The 20,212-nt window shown below is 38.2% G+C and overlaps 1 protein-coding gene across 2 annotated transcripts in view; it reads right to left on the bottom strand.

Annotated features, from left to right (window-relative positions):
* Nucleotides 1-20,212, bottom strand: part of CEP290 (centrosomal protein 290) — an 89,041-nt gene that overhangs the window by 3,520 nt on the left and 65,309 nt on the right. For both annotated transcript variants that reach the window (XM_043447537.1, XM_043447538.1), the window contains 9 exons: nt 15,626-15,749; nt 11,465-11,599; nt 9,926-10,012; nt 9,088-9,252; nt 8,455-8,577; nt 7,077-7,249; nt 3,348-3,489; nt 2,064-2,137; nt 1,416-1,510 (listed from right to left, as the gene is read on the bottom strand). In XM_043447537.1, coding sequence (XP_043303472.1) covers nt 1,416-1,510; nt 2,064-2,137; nt 3,348-3,489; nt 7,077-7,249; nt 8,455-8,577; nt 9,088-9,252; nt 9,926-10,012; nt 11,465-11,599; nt 15,626-15,749 — 1,118 coding nt within the window. The remainder of the gene's footprint in view (nt 1-1,415; nt 1,511-2,063; nt 2,138-3,347; nt 3,490-7,076; nt 7,250-8,454; nt 8,578-9,087; nt 9,253-9,925; nt 10,013-11,464; nt 11,600-15,625; nt 15,750-20,212) is intronic.

Genomic DNA, 20,212 nt, shown 5'->3' with positions numbered 1-20,212 from the left:
GCTGTTTTGTATAAAAGCTACTTGATAGGATACTGAAAAGCTATGTGAAATAGTAAAAAACTGCTCAGATATAAGTTACTATAAATCCTTTGGAACAGAATTTGGCATTTCCATCAAGCTGTCTAGTACAATATGCATACAAACAACAGATTCTTATTATTTGCAGTAGTTAAGTTCTATAACATGAAAAATGAATTAGTGAATTTTGAACCACTGTCCTTAGGGAAAATACACACATATATCTCACATAGATTTTATATCTGAAATCCTGGAAACAACTCATCCTAGAAACAACTTGTTCTACTTTGTTTTACAAGAGAGAAACAAGGTTCAGAAGTGTCAAGAGACTGCTGAGCCTGCCCCAGGAGCAGGTATCAGAATTGAGATTTAAATCCAGTCTGGCTGGTCCCAGAACCAGAGGTTCTTGCCCTGTGCGCTCTCCCCAGCACCGTCTCCACCCCCTGGTCATCCCTGTATGACAGCTGACACAAACGCAGAGCGTCACCTTGTTGAATCTCATCTGGAAAACTGTGGATCTTAGAACTGAAATTTCTCACTGCTCTGTTTATGTCTGCAGAAGTACCATACAGGACTGATGTTGGATTACAAGTAAATTGTAGTAAGTGAATATGCAAATACAGAATCTGCAAATAATGAGGATCGACTGTTCACTATATGTGTACCCACGTATATACATGACGTACGTGTGTGTGTGTGTGTGTGTGTTAGTTGCTCAGTCATGTCCGACTCTTTGCAACCCCATGAAGCCCGCCAGGCTCTTCTGCCATGAGATTCTCCAGGCAAGAATACTGGAGTAGGTTGCCTTTCCCTTCTCCAGGGGATCTTCCCAACCCAGGGATGGAACCCAGGTCTTCTGCATTGTGGGCAGATGCTTTACCTCTGAGCTACCAAGTGCTTATTAATACGTTACCTATGCACACTGGAATCGCAAAATGATTAGTAAGCACTCTGAATGCAAATAGAAACTAGGTTAGACTTTACTTTGTAAAAGGAAAAAAGAAAGGATATAGGCAATGTTTGCTTATACACACATAGTTTTTAAATTAATAACAAGATGAACATAACATTTAGAAGAAAATGTTAAATGGGCTTCAAAGGGCCTATACTGAGAAACGGGAAGCAACAGACCTAGTATTTATTACTTAGCATTGTGTGATGATAAATCTGTAACATCCGGAAGGGACTCAAGGAGAAAGGTTTGAATACTTGCTACTCAGTGTTACAAATAAAGAGCTCAATGGGAATACTGCTGTGTGGAGGAAAGAGACAGCTCTAAAAACTTACATCAAGGATTTGATTTTTTAGGAAGACAGTTAAATCTGTAAACAAGGCAAATCCTAATTAAAAAACTTGGGTTAGCTAACATGCTATGAGTATGTTAAAAAATACATTACCAGATATGGTACTTTCAGGTCCATTTTGGCCTTTGTTAATTTCTATCTGATGGATTAATTCTTCTTTTTCTTTTTCCAGCTGACTATTAGCTAATCTAGAACACAATGATAATGTGTTAAAACATAAACCAGATACTGCACCCCAAAATAGGTCTGAGCATTTCTTTAACTGTGTGATACACAGTGCTTAGAACTTGCTAATATTTATAAAGGTAAACATTTGTTCATCTGCTTCAACTACTGCAGTGCTACCATTCTCAAACAGAAATCACAGATTAAAAATCCATGTTTTTCTTAAAACTGTGTATCATTTTCAAGAGTAGTTTTGGAGGGAGGAGCCTCACAAGAGCATGCTGCACAGCCTTGAAAGTAAAGGATTTTTTTCTCATTCCATTAATACTTGGCTTTGCAAGCTAAGGTTTAATATATTCTATGCTATTAAGAAACTAAATTACAGACGACACCTACATAAGGATCTGGTTTATCTTTTATACCATCTATTATATAAAAGAGTGACTAGCATTAGAAGGGTGAAATAAAGCTGATAAACCAATTAGGCAGCAAGGGTGAAAACTCTTAACTCTAGATACAGCAAACCTGGTTGTATTAAAAAATGATTTTTTAAAAAGTAGTCAACAAATAATATACCTAAGAACTCGAAGCTCCCGTTGAAGGCCTTGCTCGGTCTCATCACCTTCAGGAACATGTTTGAGAATCTCAATCTGTGCCCAATGAAAAGTTAGAAGACAAAGTTTGACATGGAAATATGGGGTTTTATAAAGATCCATACTTTCAGTAAAGCATAATTTTCAAATTTGTGCTTTCAAAAGTATGTATGATTACACATCCGTGGTGAATCTATCCACTATTCATTCAACAATTATTTACTGAAGAACTACTGCATGCCAGGCACTGTTCCAGGCACACTGGATACAGCTGTGGAAAAAACAGGCCAAATCCCTTCCTGCATGTTCCTGTGGTTCTCTGGATGTTGGTGGGAAGACAATGAACATGTCATGTGATGTCATCGGTTTACATTTCAAGATGGAGGAGCCTATTAAAAATAACAGTAAGAGGGCAGTGAATGGAATGCAGTGTGGGGATTGGGAGGGTCTGAGGAGCCTGCATTTAAGGAGAGACGTGCAAGTGGGGAGTGAGGTATGGGAATATTTGGGCAAACAGTATTCTAAACAAGAGAAACAAGCAGGACCCTGAATAAACCAAATGAGTTTGGTTTGTTCCAAGGATTGAAGGAAGTTAATTTGGCTAGGACACTGAGTGCCAGAGAAAGTAAAGATGAGGCTAGAGAGGAAACAAGATGCCAGGTCATCATGTAGGTCCTTGCAGGCTATGAAGAGAGCTTCAGGATTTTATTCTAGGGTATGGGAACCATTGGAAGATTCTAAGGATGGACTGCTATGATGTGCTTTATACTTTAAAAGGACTACTTGGTAAATACGTGGAAAACATGTCAGGGATGGGGCTTCCCTGATATCTATCTCAGTTGGTAAAGAATCCGCCTGCAATGTAGGAGACCCTGGTTCGATTCCTGGGCTGGGAAGATCTGCTGGAGAAGGGATAGGCTTCCCACTCCAGTATCCTGGCCTGGAGAATTCAATGAACTGTGTAGTCTGTGGGGTTGCAAAGTGCCGGACATGACTGAGCGACTTTCACTTAGGGCTTCCCAAGTGGCGCTAGTGGTAAAGAATCTGCCTACAATGCAGGAGACAAGAGACGCAGGTTCCATCCCTGGGCTGGGAAGATCCCCTGGACTAGGAAAATGGCAACCCGCTCCAGTATTCTTGCCTGGGAAATGCCATGGACAGAGGAGCCTGGAGTGCTACAGTCCATGGGGCCATAAAGAGTTGGCCACAAGTGAGCAACTAAAAACACACACACATACAGAGAAGGTGAAACAAGGACATTACTTGCCTGTTGCTCAAGGTCTGCTGTATATTTCTTAACTTTCTGTTCCCTCTCTGTTGCTTGTCTTACAAGCTGTTTAAGATCAGTAAGGCTTTTAGTTTTTTTGGCAATATCAGTTTCTAATTCTTTCAACTTGGTTTCATACATTCTAAAAGTATAAAGGGAAAAAATGGTGTAGACATGGAAAACAATTTCTCTTACTGATTTAAAAGCCACTGCAAATTACTGCATTAAAAATAAAAGAATATCTTATTATACTGGTTCTTCTGGTCAAATCTTCTCCTACGTATTTATTTAGCATTACATGACAGCAAGGGAGAAGTACCCCTTAATTAACAGGCCAATTAAATTGAGGATTTAGGTGTTTCCCAAAGTTATAAACAAGGATATAGCCTGATGAATCTGACCACTGTAAAAGATTAAAATTAATACCTTTTTCAGTCACAAAACTAAGAAATAGAAACTAAATTCATAAGAATATAAAACTTTATATTGCTGGATATTCTTAGGAATATATTTAAAGATAACTAAAGCATCTCTCTCTCTCTGTCTCTCTCTCTCTCACACACACACACACACACTTGAGTTAATTCAGTTAGAACAAAACCAGTAAAACACTCCTGGGAGAGGGAATAGAATATGTGAAAGTAGGGAAAAGAAAAATGGTATCTCTGAATAGATTTGGAACCTTTCAGGAAATGATCAATAGTTAAAAAAAAAAAAAAAGACCCCAAAAGAAATTTCTAAAACATTGAGCCAAAACAGTTTCCACAAGCATATTCCATCTTAAAAGAGACAATGTTCATAACATTCAAATTTCTCCAGAGAAAAGAAAAAGAAGAAACACGTTAGCAACAAAATCAGGTTAAAGGCAGGACAAGGAAGAAAAATGATTATTTCAATGTTACATCACAGTAATGTAATTATCATCAGAGTATTTGATAAACCTTAGGAACTTAGACGGCAACACTGTTACCCTAAACAGAAACTGTGGGAGTGGGGCGACCTGCAGAGAGACCCTGAAGGGCACTGCTGGCTTCACTCACCTCCCGGGCCTAGTGCCGGGAGGCCGCCTCTGACCACCCCAGAGAGCAGCTCCCGCACCACCCTGCACTGTCTCAGCGTGGTGTGATAAAGCCAGACATAGAATAGACGTCATTCGTTTACTGAGTGAATAACAGAGCAACTATAAGGATTTCAGTATGAGCATAATGTGTCATGGATACCAATCACTTTGCTGACCTGGGTGTCTAAACCCAGCTGCAGATTTGAGCCATTTTTAATGTGGATTTAGGGATATATGAGGCTACAGACCAGAAGTAGCGTTCTGTCAAGTTACGTTTTTTTGAAAAGTGTTTACTGAAGGCTTATTCTATGCTGTTACCCATGCAGTTTTCAGATTAAAAACACAGAAATGATCTAAAAGGTCTCTCATTACCCTGCTCAAATATTTATAAATCCTTTTCACATTCATAATTTTTTTGTGTGCAACTTCACAGATCCCTTTTTAGAAAAGAAAGGACAGGGGATTTATCATTTCCACAGATTTTTAAAAAAACTTGAAATCACAGAAGAACTGTAATTTACTTAAGGTCATAGTGAGAAATGTGTGTGTCAGTCGCTCAGTCGTGTCCAACTCTGCGATCCCAGGGACTGGAGCTGTCAGGCTCCTCTGTCCAAGGGATTCTCCAAGCAAGAATACTGGAGTGGGTTGCCATTTCCTTCTCCAGAGGATCTTCCCGACTCACGGATTGAACCCACATTTCCTTCATTACAGGTGGATTCTTGACTGTCTGAGCCACCAGGGAAGCCCCCTCAATTTTCAAATATTATAAAAAGTCAGTTGTTATTGGGGAGGAAACTGAGGCACACTGACCCACCCCCACCCCGGCCTCTATTTGCCAGTCCAAGGTACTTCTAGGCGTGGAAGGGCTCCCCTGGTAGCTAAAGGGTAAGGAATCTACCTGCCAACACAGGAGACACAGGTTTGAACTCTGGGTCAGGAAAATCCCCTGGAAGAGGAAGCGGCTACCCACTCCAGTATTCTCAGCTGGGAAATTCTTGCCTGGTGGGCTACAGTCTATGGAGTCGCAAAAGTCAGACACAACTCAGTGACTAGACAACAACAAGCCCCAGAAGCTACCTGGCTTTCTGAAGAAACCTAGTTAAAGTAGGCCTTTTAGAAATACATCTAACATAAAGGAGAGTCTAGCATGTAGCAGGTACTGAGAAAATACCTGCTGGATAAATACATCTCAAAGCAACTCAGAATGTTTTCAGTCCCTACATGATAGTAGCAGGAAATAAAGGACCAACCAAGAAACCAATCAATAGGCCTGCTGGTTGCGAGCCTCTGCTGGCGTTCAAGCAGACAAAAGGAGAGACTCCTTCTCCCCTTTATACTATCACATGTACTGTTCCACTCAGCCCTGACATTAGCCCTCTGACAGAATCAAGGAAACAGCCGTAGGGAGGCAGGAGAGTAGATTCTGAGTACTGTCATTATGATGTTAGAAAGGGCCCCTTCTTCAGGACTGGCTGGGCCCCCTAATCTACCTGTAAAACCTTCCTCCTCAGAGTTGTCTGACAGGGCAAGTGCAGTGAGGCAGGCCCTCTCTGAGACCTGCTGTAGCCTCACAGTGCTAAGATTCCCATCCCAGCTGCAGTGACGGTGACCGCAAACCCACACCCAGTCCATTCTAAATGGCAGGCAGACATCCAAGGGGGTACTCAGATGCACAGGCAGAAGGAACTCTAGGAATACGGTAAGATAAAGATGAGTCTGCCTTCTGAAATGGGGTCAGCAGATGTAAAGGACACAACTTCATTCAGGATGATGTTACAGGCAAGGATGTGGGCAGGATCTCATTGGTCTCCACTTCTGCATATACTCCTTGAAGCAGTTGCTTAAGGTTGAAATGAGAATGACACCAAAGCCTTGTAGAGACTCATCCGTCACAATGAACCACCCCTGGTGTAGTGACAATGGACATACAAATATTTGCTGGTGAATTCCTACTCCCCTCATTCCCAGAATTAAGAAGTAATGAAGCTAAAAACTGATCCCGGCTGTGTGGCTTCATGTGCACATGTGTACTCGGTCATGTCCGACTCTTCTGCCACCCGCTGGATTACAGCCTGCCAGTGAATTATAGCCTGAACCTCTTTCATAGCCACAAAGTTTATTTGACAGGCAGGAATCACACATATTTGTAGAAAAGGCTCAAGGGGTGGGAGAAAATCAAGTGCCAGAAAGTAGAGGCTGAAAGACACTAAAACTGTCTGCTGAGTTCATCTGTTGAAGGTATTTCAAGACCAAGCTGCCCAGAACACAGCTCCAAAACTGCAGCACAGCCTACTCTGGTATGCCACAGCTTGTGACGAGACGGCTCCATTGTGCCTGGCTTGTACTTGGGGTAGAAAACGAACGCAGCACAGAGAAAAGCAGGACAAGTTGGGCACCATCAGTCTGGGCTCATGGGTGACAGTAGCTTCAGGAAACTTGCTGGGCTCCAACACCCTCAGCCCAGCCCCAGCTCTGCTCTGATCCGTGCCCTGACACCCCAGTTAGTTAAATCTCTTAAGGAAGGAAGAGTAAGGATCATGTTAAAACAAACCACCCAACAGTTCTTCACAAAAGAACTAAGTGAATTAGAATAGTGTCATATTCTTTAAAAACAATAATGGCAGAATTAGAACTGATAAAACTGCAAATGTTAAGCTGCTTGTTCCTACCTTGTAACAACAATTGATTTCCAGCTCTTGCTGTCAGCACCTTCAAGCTGGGGGCCTCTGCTCTCTGCCAGCTGTAATCTCTTACCACTCTCTTCTAGTTGAACTGTCATCTTCTCATTTAATATCTCCAAATTATTCTTAGCTATCCGTAATTTCTCTGCAGCTTCAGTTTCCTGTCATTAAAAGCTAATTAGTATATTATGCCAAAAGGTAATACTGTTCTCATGAATGTAATATATTCAAAATTATCACTACAAACTAGAAAGAAAAATAACCTGAAGTTCTAAATGCTGATTAAAAGTCCAATAAATATCCAGTATTTTTTAAACTCTAGAACAGCAATATGGTGGTCATAATTACAACAGAGCATGTAATGAGGTTGTAAAAATACATTTAGAATATTTTACTCCATTGTTACTTTGTCATATTTGTTATAATAGTTACAGAAAAGGGAATAGTTTATGTCTTTAGATTTTTTTTAAAAGATGTTTGACTCCTTAATACCTGAGACATAACTATAAACTATGTGTAAGCACCACAGATTATTTCCACGATTAAACATCTACATTCAAAGCACAGTATCACTCTGGCCTCAAAATGTGTTCAGATTCCATTGTAACTAGTTTACAAATATTAATTTTCAGTTAATGCACTGGATCATCCATATAAATAAGGACACATTTGTCTGGGGCAAGGAATATATTCTGTCTCTTAAATAGAAAGGAATCTTACTGTTTAACAAAATAGTTTCATATACTGTCTTGTACATCAAGTGTAATTCATAAATACACATGCATAAATAGTAACGCATGTAAACCCTGTAGCAGCTCTGTGAAACTGATACACCTAATAGTCCCAGTTTCATAGATGAGGAAACTTAGAGGAGGAGAAGGAATAGTAGATTGCCCTCATTCCCAGAATTAAGAAGTAATGAAGCTAAAAATTGATCCCGGCTGTGTGGCATCTATATATGTGTGCGTGTGTGCTCAGTCATGTCCGACTCTTCTGCCAACCCCTGGATTATAGCCCGCCAGGCTCCTCTGGCCATGGGATTGCCCAGGCAAGAATACTGGGGTGGGCTGCCACTTCCTCCTGCAGGAGATCTTCCCAACCCAGGGACTGAACCCTGTCTCCTGCCCTGGCAGGTGAGGTCTTTACCCCTGTACCACCTGGGAAGCCCAGCTTCTACATTATACTGCCTGTTAATTTATTTTTTATTTTCAGTGTTCCTCATTACAAAACAACGGTGGGCATAAGACACAATTCCTAAATCTCTTAATACCTATTCTGAATAGACACTCATCAACTCTTTCATTCAGTTTTCCACAAATGTATTAACTAACATAAAAATAAGTATAGTCAATAATGAAAGTCATACTTTTTTAAGTTCTTTACGAAGTCTTTCATTTTCAGCAACAATTTTATCTGTGCCTTTGGTTTTGGATTCATAGTGCATGCTCAACTGACGTCCAAGATGAACTTTGAGTTTTTCTAATTCAACCTGGTAATTTAAAAAACTCTACATTATCAAAACGAGGAAATAAATGATGATCCCATAAACTTATAAAACTTAGTTCAATGTAGTTTTAGAGATCATATTTCACACAATTAGAATTAAATTCTTCCCTTTAATACTGGTCATCTAGAGCAGAGGTTTCCAATCTTGGCTTAGAATGAGTTGATGACTTAAAAAAAACAATACCAATGGTGGGACCAATCCCATAACTGATCAATCTCAAAAACGGCGGTTTAGGCAACTGTATTTTTGAAAATAGACACAGTTAATTATTTTATGTTGCCAGAGTGAGAACCAATGGTCTGGAAATAGTAAGATGACCACATGATGCTACTGTAACACTTCAATTATTGTCTCCAATATTATTTTCCACATGTGTAAAGTATCTGTTCATCCATTAAAGCCACTTTATATACTATATTTAAAACTGTCCTTAAAAATTAATAAAAATTGTATCAGTATAACATTCTGTACAAATGGCATTAAGAATATTACCTTCAAATTTTCATTTTCCATCTCAATACTAGCCATTTTTTCACTGGTCAATATTCCTGATGCTTTTTTCAGCTGTTCATTTTCCCTTTGGACTTTTTCAACTACTTTTTTCATTAAACCAATGGTTTTTTCTAGTTCTGGGATTGTCTTTCCACTTCTACCAGACTGGGAAAAAATGTTAAATTTTTATTTAATCAAATGTTTTAGAAAGTACAATATAAAGTACCCAGAATACAAGAGGTTTATTATTAAACTCATTGTTGATTCCTAACATTCGAAGCCAAAGTTTGTATTATTTCAACTCATTATAATAACCTTATGAAAGAGGAATTACAGTCTTCACTTTACATACAAGAAAATCAACACTCAGAGAATTTGATATTCCTAAACTCATGTAGCTAATAAGGAACAGCTTAAACCCAACATTACTATATTAGAATTATAACTAAGAAGCTGCCATGAATATCATAAAAAGTAGTTACAAAGTGTTAGAATCAGACCAAGAAGCAGTTAGTAGTTACCTCGATGAATAGAAGGAAGAAGATTCCTGGAAATTAAATGTTTTCAAGGTGTGGAGGGAGATGCAAAGGAAAAAGAGATGGTATAGAGTCCAAGTGGAATAAAAAGCATGTAAGATGTGACAGATGATGAAATTTACTAACTTGAAACAAAGAGAAAGCTTAGTGATGTTTTACACTGTACATGCAGCAGAATAAAACTGAAACCAGAGGCACTAGTAAAGGCATATCAGTACTGCTATATCCAACCTTTTATTCTTACTTCCAGCTTATCCCTTCTGAAGCCAAAACAAACACATGGCATACTCTCACATACTCACCCCTCTAACGTGGCCAAGTTTCCGCTCTACTTCTGCTTTTTCTTTCTTCAGAAATTCACACATTTCCTTCAAGTCTCTTACCTGATTCTGAATATTAAAGAAACATGTAACAATTTAACACAGTTGTAGTCATTGATAAGGAAAGGCAAACACTTCATCTGAACTACCAGTCTCTTCAACTGTATAGCTTAAGTAAACAAATGGATCTTCCTACCAATAAGAGAATTTTGAAATGTGACATATGTTGAAGTAAAGTGTACTAATACAAGAGATTTTATATATGGATTTAAATATATATTTCCTACATTATTGCCATCAGTTCAGTTCAGTCCAGTCGCTCAGTTGTATCCGACTCTTTGTGACCTCATGGACTGCAGCACACCAGGCCTCCCTGTCCATCATTATTGCCTTAGTATACAATAATAAGTTTGAGTTCAGAACTCCTGATTTTAACTGTCCCATAAATTACATATGTAGAACCATATCCACGTGGTACAAAGATATAAACAATTGCTCTTCTGACACGTTCTAACAGTGTAAAAACCAGAATAAGAAGGACATAGGTTAATTATACTATTACCAGTGGAATTAACACGTTGCTAATATTCTAAGTTAAAAAAAACAGAAATGAAACAGCCAGTTGAGAAAAATACTCCAATAAATAGGATAAGATTTCAAAAACCAAAAATAAATTTATTATAAATATCAAAATAAAGTAAAATTTCTAACAGAGACAATTATCCTAAACATTTTTTAAAGACTTTATATTTTAAGAGCTACCCTAATATTTTATTACTTTTTTATCCGAATATTTTGAAATGTGGTAACTGTTAATTAAACACACCAACTATCATCTTGCCACACACACAGCATTTGAACTTGCCAGTTCTGTTGTCTGGAATCCTTTTTCTAGTATCTGTATGACCCACTTCCTTACCTGTCCCCTAGTTCTCTGCTAAAATATCATTTATTAGTAAGGCCTCCCCTTACTACTCTTATTTTAAAGAGCAATCCCATATACAGTTGACTGCTAAACAATGTGGAGGTATAGCATAGTTGGTCCTCTATATCTGCAGTTTCTCTGCATTTGTGGATTCAACCAACCATGGATCAGGTAAAACAGCAGTATTTACTATTGAAAAATATCCCCATATAAATGGGCCCTCGTAGTTCAAGGGTCAACTATACCCCTATCCAACACACACACACACACACAAACCGTGCTTTTTCTTCTTAGCATTTAACATCAGCTGACATACAATATACTGACTTGCTTACCTATTAGGAGCCTTCCTGCTGGAATATAAGCTCTACAAGTGCAAGAATTTTTCTTTCCCAGCACATAGAAGAGCACCTGATACAAAGAAGGCCCTCAACAAATAACTGTCACATGAGTGAATGTAGACAGTGTAAACACTACCATATTTTATGCATATGAGTTTCTGGCTTCTTCATGAGCTAACATGGTAAACATAACAAGTAGGGAGAAAGTTTTCAGGCATTAGATTTTCTAACTGTAATAAAGAATATTAAATTTACCTTTAATCTTGGCAAATCTTTATTTGCTTGTTCAAGCTGAAATTTGAGTTCAATATTTTCAGATGACAACTTCAAGTTTTCCCTCTGGAGCTCCTGTTCTCTTTGATAATGATCATCTGAATCTACTCCTGAAGTCTTCAGGAAAATGAAGTTAGGAGTATTTTTAAGGTGTGGCAAATAAAAGCTGTATAAGACATGCTGGGTAAGAGAACACTATGCTAAAAGGGAACACTGTTCCTCAAAAGAATGAGAAAATTGGAGAGCTCTAGAGAAAACAACCATAAACAAACGAACTCACAAAAGGTAATCAGTCTGTTGAAATTAGTACAGAAAACAAAGCCAGTATGATTCAATGACGTCCACACATATAATTTGTGGTTCTTTCAGTCCAAAATAAAACATTGTTATCTGTTATAGATTGCATTTTGCCCCAAATCCCATCAAACCCCCAAATTCGTATGTTTAAGTTCTAATTCCCAGTACCTCAAATGACCTTATTTGGAGATAGGGCCTTTTCAGAGATAATTAAGATGAAACAGGGTCACTAAGGTGGGCCTTAATCCAATGTCTGATGTACTTACACAAAAACGAAATTTGACACATAGATATATACAGAAGAGAGTAACTATAGAGACAGGGGGAAGCTAGCCATCTATGAGCCAGAAGAAAGGCCTGAAGGGATCCTTTCCCCAAAGCCTAAAAAAAGAAGAAATCAACTCTGCCGATACCTTGATTTTGGACTTCTGGTTTTCAGAACTGTGAGAATAAATTTCTGTTGCTTAAGGCATCAACTCCTTGGTGTTCTGTTATGGTTGCCATAGCAGATGAATACACAAGCCTACAAAAGGTGCCTAAATTCCTTCCTCCTTTAGAAAGTTATTCCTCATTCCTGGAGCTAAAATAATTACTCCCTCCTCTGAAATCCAGTAACACTTTATTTGCATTTGTTTTGGCATGAATCCACCTTGGGGGGCTATTATCAATGTTCATACTTATTTCTCATTCTAAACTGTACATTATTTGAAAGAGAAATATGTGCTTGGTTATTTTTTACTACAAGGTAGTAAAGATACCCACTTATAAGACCGTTAAAGAGCATTATATGAGATAATTTTGTGAAAGCAACTCAGAACAGTTTTAGTTTTTTCTCTCCCATTCTATTCTCTTGGCTTGATTAACTATCAAGTCAATAATTCCAGAGACATTATTATGATCATCATATTATTATAGACTGATATATTATACATTATTATTAAGGTATAATATTCTATAAATACATTTATTATACCTGGCTCTGTAACATCATTTGAATTAGCAGTAGGTTAAATACATTCTGACACATTCACTCTTTGGTTAAAAAAAAAGTTAAAAAGGAGTAAGTTTTCTTAGGTAAAACAGAGTTAAAGTAAAGAAATTTGAAAATAGGATGTAGAAAAGTAAAGAGATTCTTGAGCTGACCTATGATTCTGAGCTGAGAGCATATAACACAACCCTGGCAGAAACACTGCATGTATCCACCTGATTTCTGTCTGAGAGAACGTGTGTGCATAGGAATTTAACAGTGGAAAGTGAAAGAAGACAGACATGCTTCATGGTGTCAGTAAACTACACAATATGTCCCTCCTTTGTCAGATGATCCAAGTCTACATTCTGGTTTCACTACTGTTAAGGTTAACACTAAGCAAAACCAACCGCCTGTCAGGTCCTCTGTTTCTGCATCTCGCAAGTGAAGGCACTAGGTAGGATGATTTTTAAGGTCTCTTCAGACATGGCAAGCTGTAGTTTCCTATCCCTGAGCTCTTCTGTCTCCCTTACTTCATCTCTTCAGTCTACAATAGCAATTTTTACAATAGCAAAAAATAACAATAATTAATCAATGATAATCAGTACCCCTGATTGATAGATATATACTAAATTTCACTCACAGGAGAGACTAATTCTATCTGATCTTACATGAAGATATTTTTTCAACAGTTCTCCTCACTAAAATACAGATGCAGTTATTCAAGTAAGTGAATGTGGATCATTTTTTCTTCCTGTTCTCAGAAAACAAAAGGGCTAAGATTGTTCAAATTTTTGGAAAACAAATCTAATAAAACTCATCTATAAAAGTAAAATAAAAAAATTCTTGTATAATCAATTTCAGGGAGACTTAACAAATTGTTCTGTAGAAGGAGAATCTTATTAAAAGGTATACAGGGGAAGTCTCAAATTCTCAATTACTTATTATCAAATGAAAAAAAAGAAGCATTATGTGCCTGAAAAAGGAAATAAGAATTAAGTCATTTTTGCCCATTTTCTCTTAATTTAAATGCCTAATTTAATGATGACTTAAGTGACTAGAATATCCAAGGTGGAAAGGAATGAACAAATGAATGAATGCTATTTGATTTCAACTCAGAATGAACTTCTTAGTCTGGACTGCCATGTAAATTGACCAAAAGTAGAGCATATGTAGAAAGTTCATTAACTGTAGAATTAGACCTCCATATAAATCCTAGTTCTGCATCTTCTTGATCACTAGAGATGTTTCTCCAAGCTTCCCATGTAAAACAGAAATAATTCTCTGCAGAGTATTGTGAGAACTATACCTAGGCAATACATATAACTCACTTTTCTCATTATATAAAAAAGTATCTTATAATACAAGGCAAAAAGATCATCAAAGGAACTTGCTGTGTATATTAGAATGTTACACAGCATCATAACAGATTTTTATCAATATTATTCCTTGTAGTGAAATCTGACTTGCAGTGAGATTTTACAACATGCTGAATTAGGAATTTCTAAAGCAAAACGAACACTTCTAAAAGGGCCTTATTTTTGTTATTCTGTTATCTAATCTAATACTTTTTAAGTGAATACCAGTAGTAAAACAGAATACTAAAATGAATTAGAGAAATGCACGACCACTAAGTTTTAGTAGGAACGAGTCAAACATTAGGGTTTAAGAAGTTTATTAACAGTTAATGTTTTTTACAAATCTGACACAGTTTGTTTCCATCTGTACCAGACGCATATGCTGCTTGCTATGAGAAAACTCGGCCAACAGAGAAATAAGGACTGCCCGTGCTCACACCCGGGCCGCTTCCCTCCCCGGCTGGACCGGCGCGCTGCCTCAGAACGTGCCTCTGCGCCCTCCTCCGCACGCCGACTCCATGCAGCACCCTGCGGCCTGGCCGCGGTCCTCCCCAGAAGGTTCTCCTGGATCCACGTGCTTGCTGGGACTCTCTTCTTCAGTTACGTGTCCCTTTTCTGTCTCATCTTGCGTAGCTTTCTCTTCCCTGTTTTTATCTTCCTGCTCATCATTTTCACAACAGTCTTCATTAATTTTCTGAACTTTAGGATCTGGATCATTTTCAAAATTGGGGTTAAAATCGGTCACGGTACCTTCAGTTGACCTAAATGGACTTGATGTATTGTCTGTTCTTGATTCAGATTTATTTAACTCAGTAGGATCTACAATATCTTCTGCTTTGGGTTTTTCTTCACTACTGTAACACTGTAGATTGTGTCTAGGTAACTGACGATGTAAGTTGGCACTAACGTCTATCTCTTTCCTATTTTTAACTCTGAGCACTGTCATGCGGCTGTTTTGGTTCCTGGGTAAAGTATTCTTTTTGTGAAAAATATTATGCCTGCATTTACTAACACTGGCGGCAAGAGGAGAACGCGCAGTGGTGTCACATAACAGATTCTGCTTGAAGCAGACAGAAGAAAAGAAACAGGAAAAGAAAAGGAAAAAATAATAAAAATACACACACGAATGTTTTAAAATAAGATACAACAAATAATTCTACCTTAATGAGACTTTATAAAGACACACTAGAAATGTATCACACACATAAATGGATACAATGTTATAACGTATCTTCCTAATTTATTTAACTATGTGTTCTTGTCACAGCAGAACTCATAACTACATTTAAAATCTACAGAAATCATTTGTAATGAAGTTTTATGCAAAGCATAAGAACCACAAATTTATATTATGTAAAAAGAATTAAAGAAGTTAACATATATCTCTACCAAGTAAAAATAAAAGCTGGATTTATTATATTAATATTAATGAGAAGGATCTACTATTTCTAGCCAGATAAAGGCAGAAGTTATTTCACTTTTAAGCTTTAGAATTAAAACAATGAAAAGATATGCACTTACTGAAGGCCGAGAATATGCATCCTTTGAAAACTGCTTTTCTAAAGCATGAAGTTTTTCTTGGAGGTATTTATTTTGCAAACGTAAGTCTTCTATAACAGAATCTCGAGGAAGAGCTTGATGAGTCCTATGAACAATAATCACAGACTCTTTATTATTCAAACTGCCAACTCTATACTGTTTTATTACATTAAAATATAGAAAAATATATTTTTAACACTGTATTTTAAATTCTACAAAACTTCAAAACTGTATAAAAATTAAATTGGGATATGACTATCCTATAAAATGATCCTCTACAGATGATTTCATGGCTGGCCTCCTTTAGAGTTAAAAAGTGTATTTTGATTTAAAGAAATGCATTAACATTTGTAAAGAACATACATCTATTTTGGGATTGTGTAAGATAACTGAAAAAATACCTACTATTTTTAAAACATTACATAATAATTTCATAACATTCATGTGCTTCTCAAAAAGTTCAAGGATTTTAATAGGCTCTTAGTGGTGCCAGATAATAATTATTTTTTCAGTTTATACTCATCTGCATGATGTACAAGGCCCTCCACTATCTGGCACAATCACATCTGTTCAACACAGTTGTCCAGGGATTTTCCCTTACTAAGGCAAATACATCCACTCTTACCCACACAGGATCACTTCTGCCTCTATGTCTCTGCTAGGGTTCTGTTTGCTTGGGATGTCCTTTCTCCCTTTAATAGCTAGATGTGATTCATAAAATTCAGAAATTCACATTTGAACTGAGAGAGAAGAAAAGTTGAAGTTATCTTTTATAAAGTCTAATCAATTATTTCAGCTTACATAGAGTCCTACTATTCGTACTAGAAAAAAAGCTATTAAATATCTAAAAATATTAGAAGGTTTCAAAAGTAAAATATTTTGATCCTTCTGAAAACTGCAAAGAAGAATAAAAGGATGTGGTTTTATTCTGAATATATGCTTAGACTAAGAAAAACAAGGAAGCTAGGTCCAGACAGTAGCTATAAACAGGTGTCAAAATGAAGAAAACAATTTCAATCACTTTGTTCTTTACCATCAAGGAAAATTCTGAAGACTTTAAGATACAATCATTTAGAAGGAAAGGGAATGGAATGTATAGGTAGCTCATGAGGACTTTGAGAAATAAATATTTTACAGACTGGGACAAAGTTCCGGAATTTGAAATATCAGCACAGAGGTGAATTTACCTCTTCCTTTCCTCTAGTATTTCCTAGCCTCAATACAACACAGCTTGAAACATGAAGATGAGCATCAGCAAAGCTTCAAGTTCCAGCTGCAGCAGGAGCAAGGGCACTTAAGAACACTCAATATTCTTAGGCACTGCAAAAATTCTTATTTTTCTCTCCAACTTAACTCTCCTGTCTCAACCCTCAGGCAATTCCAAGGCAGTGGTGACAAAGGCTGCAAAGGAAATTCATAGGAGCCAGATTTTTTAGGGAGAGGAATCTTCTCCAATTGGTAGAGCTGTGATTAGTAAAGGGGGAAGGTAAAGTAGGGACCCCACCTCCACATGTCCCCTTTTCTGCTCTCCTTAGATGCAGACGAGAGCACAACAGCTGAAGCGCACAGTACAACCGGGCAACTAAAGCCTCAGATGTGCCTTAAAGTACCCAAATGGGGGGCTTCCCTGGTGGCTCAGCATTAAAGAATCTGCCTGCAATGCAAGAGACACAAGTTCGATCCCTGGGTCAGGAAGATGGCCTGGAGGAGGAAACGGCAACCCATTCCAGTATTCTTGCTTGGGAAAACACATGGAAAGAGGATCCTGGTGGGCTACAGTTTACGGGGTTGCAAAGAACTGGTTGCAAAGAACTGGACACGACTTAGTGATGCAACAGTAACAACCAAAAAGGGGAGCCTGAAGGAAACCGATTCTATCCGTGAGATCACAGAAGGAAAAGAGCTCTAGAAAGGAATCTTATAAAGCAGTTAATGAAGTAGTGAGCTCACCCCTGGGCATGCATGTATGGATCTGGTCCTAATCAGAACATCAAAGAATCTGAGAACTGACCTAACAGAAGACAGTCAACATCCCAGACTGTCAGCAGGGAGGAGCTCAGGCATTAGAAAGCAACGAGCCCGGTGAAAGCTTTGAAAACGGTACTGGAACCAGAGGCCACAGAAAGCAGGCTAGAAAACGGGGCTGAGCCTATCCAGACCCACTAAAACAAAAACACTGCATTTCCCACACAATTCAGTCAGATCCGGAGTCTCAGAATATAATGTTCAGAGCTCAATAATACAATCCCTATCCTGTGATATAAAAGAACCAGGAAAACCTCTACTCACATGGGGAAAGAATCACCAGAACTCAAGCTTAAGATAACACACATTTATTATCAGTTCAGTTCATTTCAGTCACTCAGTCGTGTCTGACTCTCAGATCCCATGGACTGCAGAACGCCAGGCTTCCCTGTCCATCACCAACTCCTGAAGCTTCCTCAAACTCACGTCCATCAAGTCAGTGACGTCATCCAACCATCTCATCCTCTGTCACCCCCTTCTCCTCCTGCCTTCAATCTTTCCCAGCATCAGGGTTTTTTCTAATGAGTCAGTTCTTCGCATCAGGTGGCCAAAGTATTGGAGTTTCAGCTTCAACATCAGTCCTTCCAGTGAATATTCAGGACTGATTACCTTTAGGATGGCTGGTTGGATCTCTTTGCAGTCCAAGGGACTCTCAAGAGTCTTCTCCAACACCACAGTTCAAAAGCATCAATTCTTCGGTGCTCAGCTTTCTTATTAGTCCAACTTTTACATCCATACATGACTGCTGGAAAAACAACAGCTTTGACTAGACGGACCTTTGTTTGCAAAGTAATGTCTCTTCTTTTTAATATGCTATCTCGGTTGGTCATAGCTTTTCTACCAAGGAGCAAGCGTTTTTTAATTTCATGGCTACAGTGACCACATGCAGTGATTCTGGAGCCCAAAAAACTAAAGCCTCTCCCTGTTTCCATTGTTTCCCCACCTATTTGCCATGAAGTGATGGGACCAGATGCCATGATCTTAGTTTTCTGAATGTTGAGTTTTAAGCCAACTTTTTCACTCTCCTCTTTCACTTTCATCAAAAGGCTCTTTAGTTCTTTTTCTCTTTCTGCCATAAGGGTGGTGCCATCTGCATATCTGAGGTTATTGATATTTCTCCCGGCAATCTTGGTTCCAGATTGTGCTTCATCCAGCCTGGCATTTCACATGATATACTCTGCATATAAGTGAAATAAGCAGGGTGACAATATCAACCTTGACGTACTCTTTTCCCTATTTGGAACCAGTCTGTTGTTCCATGTCCAGATCTAACTGTGACTTCTTGACCTACAAACAGATTTCTCAGGAATCAGGTAAGGAGGTCTGGTATTCCTATCATTTTAAGAATTTTCCACTGTTTGTTGTGATCCACACAGTCAAAGGCTTTGGAGTAGGTAATAAATCAGAAGTAGATGTTTTTCTGCAACTCTCTGGCTTTATCAATGATCCAACAGATGTTGGCAATTTGATCTCTGGTTCCTCTGCCTTTTCTAAATCCAGCTTGAACATCTGGAATTTCATGGTTTACGTACTATTGAAGGTTCACTTGAGGAATTTTGAGCATTACTTTGCTAGCATGTAAGATGAGTGCAATTATGGGGGAGTTTGAACATTCTTTAGCATTGCCTTTCTTTGGGATTGGAATGAAAACTGACCTTTTCCAGTCCTGTGGCCACTGCTAAGTTTTCCAAATTTGTTGGCATACTGAGTGCAGCACTTGAATAGCTTCATATTTTAGGATCTGAAATACCTCAACTGGAATTCCATCACCTCCACTAGCTTTGTTCGTAGTGATTCTTCCTAAGGTCCACTTGAATTCACATTCTAGGAATGTATGGCTCTAGATGAGTGATCACACCATCATGGTTATCTGGGTCATGAAGATCTTTTTTGTGTAGTGCTTCTGTATATTCTTGCCACCTCATCTTAATATCTTCTGCTTCCATTAGTTTCATATCATTTCTGTCCTTTATTGTGTCCATCTTTACATGATATGTTCCCTTGGTATCTCTAATTTTCTTGAAAAGATCTATAGTCTTTCCCATTCTGTTGTTTTCCTCTATTTCTTTGCATCGATCGCTGAGGAAGGCTTTCTTATCTCTCCATGCTATTGTTTGGAACTCTGCATTCAAATGGGTATATATTTCCTTTTCTCCTTTGCCTTTCACTTCTCTTCTCAGCTATTTGTAAGGCCTTCTCAGACAATCATTTTACCTTTTTGTGTTTTTCTTGGAGATGGTCTTGATCACTGCCTCCTATACAATGTCATGAACCTCCATCCATAGTTCTTCAGGCACTCTGTCTATCAGATCTAATCCCTTGCATCTATTTGTCACTTCCACTGTATAATCGTAAGGGATTTGATTTAGGTCATACCTGAGTGGTTTTCCCTACTTTCTTCAATTTAAGTCTGAATTTGGCAATAAGGAGTTCATGATCTGAGCCACAGTCTGCTCCCGGTCTTGTTTTTGCTAACTGTATAGAGTTTCTCCATATTTGGCTGCAAATTATATAATCAATCTGATTTTGGTACTGATCATCTGG

This window comes from Cervus canadensis, chromosome 25 (assembly GCF_019320065.1).
Source record: "Cervus canadensis isolate Bull #8, Minnesota chromosome 25, ASM1932006v1, whole genome shotgun sequence".
NCBI lineage: Eukaryota > Metazoa > Chordata > Mammalia > Artiodactyla > Cervidae > Cervus > Cervus canadensis.
The sequence above is the reverse complement of the archived record's forward strand: the minus strand, read 5'-3'. Positions and strand labels throughout refer to the sequence as shown.